General features: G+C 30.9%; 1 protein-coding gene across 5 annotated transcripts in view; it reads right to left on the reverse strand.

Annotated features, from left to right (window-relative positions):
- The window catches only part of LOC143082944 (condensin-2 complex subunit D3-L-like), a 59,368-nt gene that overhangs the window by 34,155 nt on the left and 12,896 nt on the right, over window positions 1–12,317 (reverse strand). For 3 of the 5 annotated variants that reach the window (XM_076258993.1, XM_076258991.1, XM_076258992.1), the window contains exons 11-20: window positions 11,413–11,528; window positions 10,246–10,441; window positions 9,752–9,821; window positions 8,977–9,064; window positions 8,369–8,541; window positions 7,499–7,645; window positions 6,933–7,066; window positions 6,050–6,165; window positions 828–941; window positions 66–140 (exon numbers count right to left, since the gene is read on the reverse strand). In XM_076258993.1, coding sequence (XP_076115108.1) covers window positions 66–140; window positions 828–941; window positions 6,050–6,165; window positions 6,933–7,066; window positions 7,499–7,645; window positions 8,369–8,541; window positions 8,977–9,064; window positions 9,752–9,821; window positions 10,246–10,441; window positions 11,413–11,528 — 1,229 coding nt within the window. The other 2 variants (XM_076258994.1, XM_076258995.1) reach the window with 2 other exon arrangements.

Raw genomic sequence — 12,317 nt, forward strand, 5'->3', positions numbered from 1 at the left:
AATTTTCCTCAGCATTCTGTAATTTTGTGATTATACTTATTAAGTGTTTACTATAAAAATCTTACCTTAGATCTACTGACTCAGATCGGGTCATTATATTGAGGACATCCCAGGCAAGTCTGTGTGATTCATTAGACATCCTGAAATAATTCAAACTGAAATGTAGTCCTTATGATTTACACAATAACAACTTCATTGAGGACAAAGCAAAAGGTATACATGACCAATTAAGTTCTTTTAATTTTGACACACGTCCAATTTTGTTGCTCAGTACTTTGGTCCAATCAGTAATTTTTCATTATTTTTTAATGAAAAATTAAAAAAATGCTCTACTTCAAGAGATTTCATCCAACGACTAAAATTCTAATGAAATTTTATAATTACCCAGAAAATTCTAAAATTTAGCCAAGAAAATATTGGTCACAGACCCAAAACAGACCAGAGAGAGTGAGAACTATATGTTAAACAACACATGATTTCAAATCACATTAATGTGAAGATAAGCATGATCAATTTATATTTAATACATTACTCCATTGTAAGAAATAGAGTAAATTGTTTCTTGGGAGTATCAGAAATCTATTATTTAATAAATATATCAAACTAAACTATCACCTTAATAATTATAAATAAAAGAAAAATGCTTGCGAGCCAAATCATTATCTAGGATGACCTAAATATGTTTTTTTTAATATTTATAGAATATTACCCAGTGAAATTACTATTCTTTGAGAAATTAATGAGTCAAAAAGAATTGAACAGAGTAATAACTATAAATTCTGAAATGTACAAATTATAAGGAAAGTATGAATAGTAATAATGCCCACCTTTTCAGAGGTACAATATTGTGTAGTATGATTTCTTCTAGCTGGTCCATACATTTCTCTTGTAGGGTTGACTCTCTATCTATAACTAGAGGCATCACTCCTTCTAACCAGGATCTAGTGAACAAAATATAAATTTTTACTGTTAAAAAAGTCAAAAAGTAGATAGATAAAAAATTAAGTAATGACCATAGATTGAAGTTTCAAAAAAGAAACCAGTTAATATGACAATTTAACTGTCACTTCATATTAGCAAAAAATCCTTCAGACACTGTTCAATATCATTTTGAGATCATTTTACAATAGAAGGTGTTTAAACACATGCAAATTTTCTATGTTGACAACATTTTTACAAGCTATCATAAAGAAAGAATTGACCATAATTGGTTTTTTTAATTTTGAATATGTTACATAATGTTTTTAATTACTGTGACTTGACTGTTAGTGTTGCTCTCCCCCTATTGCAACTTATTCAAAATTCTGACCAAATTGCAATTTGTTTTATAACACCAAACTGTTCAACTGGTCAGAAATTTGAACAAACTGCTGTAAGAAATCACAGTCAAGTCGTTGGAATTAAAACATCATATATTTGGTAAAATATGTGCAAAATAACAATACTTTTCCTCAGTTTCCATGGGGAGATAACCTAAAACATTATTCTTTTGAATAGACTTTTTGAAAGAAAAAATGATTATCTCCCCATGGAAACTTCCTACAAACATACTGTAATTTCACACATAGTTACTGAATATGAAATATTTTAATTCACATAATGTCTGATTCTTGTGAATATAGAAGACTTTTCGAAAGAAAAACTATATAAAAGCTTAGTTTGGACATTTTTATAGCAATTAAAAATTACCATTTTCTACATAAGAAAATGCCTGTACCAAGTCAGGAATATGACAGTTGTTATCCATTCGTTTGATGTGTTTGAACTTTTGATTTTGCCATTTGATTGGGGACTTTCCTTTTTGAATTTTCCTTGGAGTTCAGTATTTTTGTGATTTTACTTTTTACAACATTTCACCTTTAGCATGAAAATGACCAAAAAATGTCTATACAAACTGATAGACTAAATTTTCACATCAATAGTAATGTGGAGTTTAAAAAGACTTATAGGATTGTAAGTATTGTGGGTTTTATTTTCACCTTGCACTTTCACATTTTGACTGAACAGTTAGTTCAAAATTCTGGCCAGTTAAACAGTTTGGTATTATAAACAAATTGCAATTTGGTCAGAATTTTGAATGAGTTGCAATAGTCAGATAGCAACACTAACAGTCAAGTCACTGTAACTGTTAAAAAACAAATCCTTAATAGCAAACAATTCTAATGAATCAGAAATCAAAATGTCAAGTTGAAAAATGGCATATTTAAAGGGAAACTTCGCAAAAAAATCAAAAAATTGATATTATGTCCATTCTGTATAAAAATTCTCAAATTTATAGATATTCAAGTTTTATTCCGCTAGATAAGAGATCACCATCGATTTTAAATTTTGAGTATCAATTCTCTGCGTTCCGCCATTTTGTCATCTTCTACGATCAAAAATCAAGATATGTCTATAAACCACAAAGGACCAAAACAACAGTAACCGATGTAGTCGTAATTGCGTGTCGATATCTTGTCAATCGTACGGTTGTTTTATCTGACTAACTAACTTGATACGGAAAATGTTCTTATTTTTTTTTTAAATAATCATAGTCTGTTATTTTGAAACTGTTAATATTGGAATTAATTAAAAAGTCAAAGTTCAAATCATAAATAAGTGTTCCGTGAAAATTGTTTTCGAAAATGTAATTCGTTCATAATTCTTTAAAGTAATAAACTTTATTCAAATAAATTCGGATCTTCCCTCATCTGATCACCAGCATGGCTTAAGGTATTACTCCCAAAGGTATTGTGAGGGGTGTGAGGTGACACGTCCAGGTATTCAAGCGATTTCCTGCCGGGCTTGCAAGTTCATGCATCGTTTCACTTCTGTAGGTATTGATCGGTGTACACGGCCGATAACTTATAACTTTCCATTTTGAACTATCAGGTTTATAATATACATCTCTGTCTTGCGTGTCCGAAAGTGATATAATATACTAGTCATTACTTAACTCATACGCTTGTTTATAAATAACATTTCTGGTGTAAAGAATATTATTTATAAAAATATAAATAATACATAAAAAAAAAGATTTGAAGAAATAAAAATCTATTTACATATTTTTTCCAAGGGTTAATTTAGGAAAATGTAATATAAACTCGTTGTCAATAGTAAAGGACAGATTGGAACATACCAGAAATATTGATTTTAAAAAATGTACGCATTTGCCGACGATTCGTTTATACGTCTGAATAGAAAGTTACGGAACTATAGCGCAATTTAAATTATATACATGTATACATTGAACTTAAGAAAGAAACATACATTTTGTGTAAATTGGGGTAAAAGTTTTGTAAATAGACTAGTCCACGTATGCCAACAGTATGTAATCAACGAATTCGATAGACTATTGTATACCAAAAGAAGAAGAAGAAGAACGAACTATACAAATCAGTTGAAAAAGGCTTTAGTTAACTCATCAGATGGATAAAAATACAAATACTATAAATACAATTGGAAGTTTTCGTTTTTGCAATTTGAGAGTAAATGATGTATCAAACGTTCAAGAATATGCATGCATGTAATATGTGTCACTGGATAAAAAAAATCATCCTCAACACCTACTTCCGTATGGGACTTTCCCTTTCAGTGACCTGCAAATTTAACAGATGATACACTTTCTAAGATTTATATGTCCAACAACGACCCACTGCTCTACATGTGTTACTAACAGCCTAAGATAGCAATTCTTTTGTTAGGTCAATTCTCTTTCGTACAATACCAGAAAACATGGAAAATAAGTTCTTTAAATTTTGACTCTGGAATTAATACCCTTTTTTTCGTGCGACAAACTTTATTTCTGGCGATGAGCAGACATGGGCGGAAAAAACTAAAAAGATAGATTTAATATTTGTTCATTCATTTAACATGTATAATATGAATATCATTTAGTACACTTCGGTCTATACAAATGCAGAATATACCATGATGGTTTGATTTCGTCAAAAGATATAAGAGATCTGACAAATAGATTATCACTTCGATATTGCAAGACACCCATTTATAACTTTGCACTTTTGCATACCAAACTTTCGCAAAAAGATAAGTCATTTGATTAAATAAGAAGTTGTGGTTTGTTTACTTGGGAGACACTTACTAAAATGAAGTGGACTTAAGCAGCTACATACGTCACGGTATGGCCTTCAACAGTGAAAAAAATTAAAAGTATATTGTATAATTCAACTAAATGTGAACATGGCTGTGAGTTAGTACGTCTGGAGGTCTCCCTCTATGGCGCTTGTACCTCGGAAAACTTATACAGCTTGTTTCAAGAACAACCGGGTTCAGACAAACTGTTCTGAAATCGATATTGTCACTAATGCATTCACCCAATTCAATATTACCATCAAATAGAGTAAATTCGGGGCAACAAAGACATTCTGTCAATAAAGGCATAACTATGCATTTAGTACACGAACACCAATCCGGCTGTTTTAAACTGGCGAGGGTTGCTAAGGATATCTTGATTTCGGGAACTTTCTGCAGCTTCCATTTTATGGAGCTCTTCTTCGGTATACTCTGGCTCTAGTGCGTACCCAAATTGACCATACTCGTCAAAATCTGCCTCTCTTGACCGGACTGGAACCACTGTTAGTACTATCAACCTCTTTTTGTTTTTACTATCAACCTCCGAACAAGACATTTTTAGTTACGATTTTATGATTAATTTTGGGACAATATATACACTGTCCTATAGAAACAAGCATGCGCAAATCATGAGAGAAATATATGTGAGTAAAAGTAAATTGAATTAGCAAAGTTAATATCCTTTGGTCTCGAATGTATGTTAACTAATTAATGTGTTTTTACAGGCTAGCTCAAATCCTCATCCAAATAATATAATTTATATGTAATAATCCCTTCCTACCACACCCAAGATTTAATGCCGAGCGGTAGACATATTTAAGGTACTAATTAAGTATAATTAAATGAACAATAGATAACAATAATTAATCATAAATGTGCAAAGATTTAAAAACATTTTTTTTTCTTTATTCGTACAATTATATTCCGCTTCGGTAGAGTTATCTTCAGATAGTTTCAGATATTAATTAATACATGGGTTTCAAAAGTCTAAATGTAAGTGTTCTCGTACATTTTTTGCCTAATAAAGACAATCAAAATGATTTGGTAAAGCTATTTCTAATTTCTAAGTTCCCCTTTTTTATGAGACTTAAATCAAGGACAAGAGGTGTATATCATTTTATTCTGACACATGAATTAAGTTTCCCGTCTTTAACCGAAAACTGTTTATTTCTTAGTAAATTAATTTATTTGAATTCAAATAAATAATAGCACCAAATATAATTAAATAATTCCACGGCGATCTATTTTTATTTGTCACCTGTATTTTTAATGTGTGTATTAAATGCTCCCTTGTTTTATAATCCACTGATCCGAATAGACAGTCACACCTGGCAAGGTGTGCCCTAGAGGCGTGGTTAAATACCGAAGTGCAAATAACAATTTATCTTTAAACAAGCCATCTACGAGTATTGCCACAGAACCGTGAATACACACATCGTATAAACCTAGTCATAGCAGAGATAGTAAAAGGTCAATAAGAGTACACCAACATATTGTCTTTACAGATTATTGTACTTTAATTTGTTCACCTTATCAGTCCGAAAATGCTTTAATTAAAAATAATTTTATAACTTTTTGTGTTGTCTAAAAAAATAATTCGAATATATACGTTTAACATAGAAAATTTATCTCATGAATGTGTACAATTGCACGTCTGTGCGTTTTATCTTCTTATTATCGGCTGGTTATTAGATAAAGCATAAGTCATCGGCGCGCTTACGATTACGTTAAAATATGATTAAAAACCAAGACTTTTAATGATTGTATTTTAAATCCCGGCATGCAAAAACCAGGAGAAAACGTCACGACCTACAGGAAGTAGTTAATATTTTTTCATTAATTATTGAATTTCTCCTTTATTACTGCACATTTAGCGATAAAACTTTGTGAATATATATATTATGTCATTATGAACATATTAAAACCATAAGAAAAAAATCGCGAATTTTCCCTTTAAAGAAAGAACAGTGAAGCATACTTTTGTAATGGTTTTTCTGTAGGAAAGTCCAGTAACAAATCAGTCAGTGACTGCATAGACTGTTTCCGTACAGAAAGAGCTGGATCTCGACATCTTTCAACTAAAACATCTAAGTCCTAAAATAATAAAATTTGAGACAGTTCCTTTGGTACATATAAGGCATATGTGAATATCTTCACAAACGAAATCCAGTTATTTGAATTAAATAACAAAAGTTGTAGAAATTGGCTATTATGGGGATATCTGCTTGAGCCAATTTTTTTCATTTTTCAAACTATATCTTGTTAAATATGAAATGGCCCCAAAAAAGAGTAAATTAAAAAGAAACATATTCCAAAAAAAACAACATAAATTTGTATTAACTTTACCATTTGTTAGATAATATATTTTTATTTGGAAAATGAATATGTCCTTTTTTAAAGAAAAAAACTTCTGATATTTGATTAAAACAATACATAACAGTGTTTTAAATTATCAGCCCTAAATAGCCATGAGTCCTAAATAAAATTATAGAATATTGGGTTTTCTACACATTGATATCATAAAATAATCCGCGAGCCACAATGTGCCCCTTTTTGGCGAGTGAGTGCAGAGAACGAGCTAAAAAGCTTCACAGTATGTTGTGCAGCTCATTTTACAATATCTTTTTGAAGAAAAACCAGATGATCTGTTTATCCTTCTATTACTGTTTTTCCCCCTCCCAAAAAAAATTTTACGTTTAAAAATGTCTCCTCACACATTGGTACGTAGCTGATAACTTCTGAGACATTATGACATCGCTGATAATGCCTGTTCTAGTCTCAAAGCTGTGATACAAGAATTACTGAGCGATTGAGCAGGGTGATTTAGGCATAGGGAAGGACCATTATTATCTGGAACATACCTGTCTACTGTAGTCAGGACATTGAAATCTTATGATATTCTCTAATGCATGTAATGCTGCCTTTCTGACATTTACTTTAGGATCTTTTGCTCTACGTCTAAACATGGAGGTAACACCATCATCATCAGGCATGTCTGAAACAAAGTGTTAAATGTATGCAAATAATTCAGTAAAGCATAGATTCCCATATCCTAAATTAAAATTCTATTGCATTGACTGTATATCTATATGTAATATACAGTAACTGACCGTTGAAAATGCGTTTCCGTAGAGTTTTATTTATGATGTCAATAAAACATACAGGTTTGCTGAAATTTTACGTTGTCCGCTAAAAATTATTTTTACCCTAAATAATTCATTTAAAACAGTTACAAGTATATAAGGAATAAACATATATTGTCTTGCAATATAAATGTTATTTGTCCTCTGCTCGAAACAGGTAGAAATACTCGGCGCAGCCTGGCTTTTTACCGGTTTCTAAGCCTTGTACAAATAACATTTATATTTCAAAACAATGTATGGTTATTCTATATATATTATACACTTTTGTAACAAAGACAACATACTTGGATTAAATGGTGTGAGATAAACTCCATGGAAAGGTGTTTTCCCGGGAGCAGGTGGTTGGTTGGCATTCATTGGTGTCTGATCTTCTACAGCTGGACCGTTAATATTCTCTGCTGTCTTCTCTGCATTGTTTGTTGTGTTATTGTCTGAAATAAACACAAAAGAATACATGGATAATACAGTATATAGATTCATCATTAACATGCTGTGGATTTATTTATTTTCGTTGGTACCAATTTTTGTGGATTTAGGAAAACTAACATGTTTGTGGAAATTTGATTTAGTGGTTTTGCCAAAGTCTGCATACAAGCCTTAAGAAAATTTGTCATTCGTTAAAAATGTTATTTCTTGGTTCAACTGTACCCACAAAATCCAGTAAATTTGGTATCCAACATATCCACAGTAGGTAAAAAAATAAGACAACTTAGTAAAGTTCTTGCAGAAAAAAATATACAATATAAAAAAGAAGATGTGGTATGATTGCCAATGAGACAACTATCCACAAAAGACCAAAATGACACAGACATTAACAACTATAGGTCACCGTACGGCCTTCAACAATGAGCAAAGCCCATATCGCATAGTCAGCTATAAAAGGCCCCGATAAGACAATGTAAAACAATTCAAACGAGAAAACTAAAGGCCTTATTCATGTAAAAAGCCCTGATTTAAATATAAAAAAATTTAATGAAAGACAGATATAAAGAAATTTTTATTCTAAATCCAATATTGTTGCTAAGCATTTTTGTACATTATTCAGATTTAATAACTCGGTTGTCATTAAAAATACTGTCAAAACTAATTATTATAGGAGAATCAAAGAAGAAAACTATACTCTAGTTTAGTCTCCCTTTACTTTATAAACTTACCGTCAGTAGTAGATTGTGTCCTGACGTCCATGGCAGGTGTTGGTATAAGATGTGGAGGGGCATGTTCCCTTAGTCTACTTCTAGGTGTAACTATATCTTGTAATGTCTCTTTTATAACTCTGTCTTTTGATAAGAAACATGTTGAAAATGATGATATAGCTCTGGTTCTTACACTAAAAAAAATCAAAAGCAACATATTACTTATTTAAATAATTGTTTTCTCTCAAAAGATTTTTTACATTACTCCTATTGTAATTTTGAATTCAATTACAATGAATCATCCTAATCATATACATCATAAATGTGCAATAAAAAAACATGTGATACAGGGAAGGCACTTTGAAATATGTACTATAGGTAGATAACAAGTGCTGTGAAAATGTAAGTGAAATGTCCACTGTTAAAGAGAAATACCACATTTTAAAAGTGTCCTCCCCGTGTACAATGTATGTTTCAATTCAACAACCACAAGAATATTGGTCTTAAATTGGTGAATGGACAGGAAGGATACTATTCATAACCCTTTTTTTTAAATTGAGCAAAATAAGGACAGAAATAATAGGTTTTTTTAACTACGATTAGGTAACACCATGAATGCCTGTACTCACGTAGGTGCAGCATCCGAACATCTAGCTAACAATATTCCTAATAATGAGGTATGCTTGATAAACACAGCTGTTTCTGGTGTCATGTGCTCTAATAAAAAAAAAAAAAATCATATTGTCTTCAATATAAAAAAGAAGATGTGGCATGATTGCCCATGAGACAACTCTCTACAAGAGACAAAAATGACATAGAAATTAACAACTAAAGCTTCAATGTTCATTCTCATATATATATGATATTCAGAAAAAAAAACATTGAGTGTTATAACTATTAAAGAAATGAGTAAACTTTTTTGGTGCATTATAAACACTTTTTCCTATACAAACAACTCTTTCATATCACACAAGTCTTGGGTTTATGTATGTTATGTTTTGTAAACTATTGTTCGTTTTTTCATTGTTATTTGCTTGATGTCATGACAATGTCAGTTTTTTGCCACTAATGAGTTTGAATGTCCCTTTGGTATCTTTTTATCACTTTTTTTAATTCATCTCTACAAAATGACAAAGAGGTAAATAGTTAAGCTTCTTGCTAGTGAAGGGTTGTTTGTATGAAGAAAATGCAGATTAAACATACAACATATAAATTCCTCATCTGTATTTGAAATTGTACATACACATTTCTTTAGGAATAGCAATTGGTATTGTGAAAGGACACAGCCTTTAGGAAATACACAGTAAAATTGTCAAGTACTCAGGTCAAGAAATGATAGATCTTTGTTCTTTTTATACATTGTAAGAATGACTAAGAAAATTATTTTGAAGTGAAATAGCATACCATCAGGTTGTCTTTCTGGTGTAGATAATAAACTCAGTACAACCTCCATTGCAAAGGCTCGGTTATTTATCTGAAAAAATGCCATATGGTGCAAATGAATTCATTTCTCAAGTTAAATTAAAAAGTTCACTACTACCAATGGAAAACATATCCCAGAAAATAAGATCTTATTTAATCGATGAAAATTGGTAACTATGAAAGAAAATAAAAAACCCACAGTAGTTTACATAATAGTGGAACAACTAACCACAGGGGTATCTGAAATTAACACAAAGAGTCAGTTGCATGTAATGTTTACAGCCTTACTGTTTAAAATAACAAACATCATACCTTAGAATGTTTAGAGAGTTTATAAAACCATTCCATCATACCTTAGAATGTTTAGAGAGTTTATAAAACCATTCCACCATACCTTAGAATGTTTAGAGAGTTTATAAAACCATTCCACCATACCTTAGAATGTTTAGAGAGTTTATAAAACCATTCCACCATACCTTAGAATGTTTAGAGAGTTTATAAAACCATTCCACCATGTGACCGTAAGCTGTGTTTGGAAGTTCCTGTAATATCGTGACAACAGACTGTGCTACCTTCCCTCTGTATTCAGCTTTATCAGGAACTTTTGTACACATATGTTGGAGGAGTGTCTTCACTGTGCTGACTGATCTTTCTTCAGACTTCAATAAGGAACTATAACCAAATATAAAAGTGAATATGATGTACAGAACTTCAATGTTGAAGATCCAAATAACTACATACAAAAATTAAAGTGATGCATGTCTCACTGTAGAAGTATGTCATGTTATTTCCACTAAATTCAATGAATTTTTGACATTGCTTGAATTGTTTCACATTTTGTCATGTCTTTAGGCTTATGGTTGACTTTATGGTTTGGTTTTGTTCATTGTTGAAGGCCAATAGTTGCTGATATCCACATCATTTGGTCTCTGGCTTATGATTGTCTTATAGGCAATAGGCAATCATATAATGTCCCATTTTTATATAATTCTACCATCACTGTATCTGCCTGGCTTTATGATATCAAGATGATGTGTGTGCTAGTTTTTGGAGGGATTATATTTATATCCATAAAGTTTTCCAATAAAGTACAATGATCAACAGCTTTATAATCATGTTATAGTCATGTTAGTAAGAAATGTTTTGTATCATCCATTAAGAAATTTTTCAAGTCTTTTTTTATAAAAAAAATTCTTCGCAACCATAATCATAATACAATACAGTAGTATAGAAATTATACAAAATATTTATCGCAGCCATTTGTGTTTTTTACAGTGAGTTTGTAAAATTCTGAAATTGCCTCTTTAGATGGTTACACCATTTTCAAAGTGCCTTTCTTTAGCACCCTGTACGTTTTAATTTAACAGATATCATATTTCATTACCTTATGAAGTACATAGCATGGTCTCTTGTCACCTGTATGTGTTTAGGTATAGATGATAAGTTATTACCTTATAAAGTACATAGCATGGTCTCTTGTCACCTGTATGTGTTTAGGTACAGATGTGGCATTACCTTATAAAGTACATAGCATGGTCTCTTGTCACCTGTATGTGTTTAGGTACAGATGTGGCATTACCTTATAAAGTACATAGCATGGTCTCTTGTAACCTGTATGTGTTTAGGTACAGATGTGGCATTACCTTATAAAGTACATAGCATGGTCTCTTGTCACCTGTACATGTTTAGGTACAGATGTGGCAGCAACTTTATTATCACCAATCAACATTAGAAGATTAGGCAACAGATATTTACATGTCTAAAATAGAAAGAAAAATGTTCTCAAATGAACTTATAATTACATGTTTACCATATTTTTGTAACTGCTACTCTCTTTGGTTATTAAATCAAATTTCCATTTATCTATATAAAGCATTATCATTAAAACCATCTGGGGTTGATTTCAAAGTTATTAACTATTTTTTCTATATGTGCTATAGTATCAATAGATTTTCAAAAGTTAAATACCAGTACATAGTTGTTTCATTTAACAGGAGTTCACTTTAGTAGTTATTGGGTAAATGTTTCTCAATCTTTTATTTTTGGTGTGGATTTTATGGACTTGTTTTTCTGATTCTTTGTTTTATCTTTTAATCCTTTTGTTGTCAGACTTTTGTTGACTTTTTTGTTATTGAAGCCCTTGATATTTTGAACTCCTTTTTAAAACAATATTCAAATATTAAAATTCTTTTTTTTTTATACATCATATAAACTGTATAGCTTAAGAGTCTCTTATGATCCTTATAGGACTGCAAAAGTTGCAAAAGCAAACAAAATATATAAAAATGTATAGAAAGTGGACTTTTCATGAATAAGAAAATAATATATCACTTTGGAGATAAATACCTTTGAAGAGATGAAGTATAGAAAACAAAAAAGTTTGTTTAATTTTTTAAATGTGTTTTCTGCTCTTTGGTTGGTTTGTTGTCTCTTTGACACATTCCCCATTTCCATTCTCAATTTATTGTGTACTGTAAAAGTTTTGATATTGTACCATGTCTTTGTTGACCACCTCCTATATGACAATACTTGTATTCTTTATACTTAC

The sequence above is a fragment of the Mytilus galloprovincialis genome, chromosome 7, assembly GCF_965363235.1.
Source record: "Mytilus galloprovincialis chromosome 7, xbMytGall1.hap1.1, whole genome shotgun sequence".
In the NCBI taxonomy this organism is placed as follows: domain Eukaryota; kingdom Metazoa; phylum Mollusca; class Bivalvia; order Mytilida; family Mytilidae; genus Mytilus; species Mytilus galloprovincialis.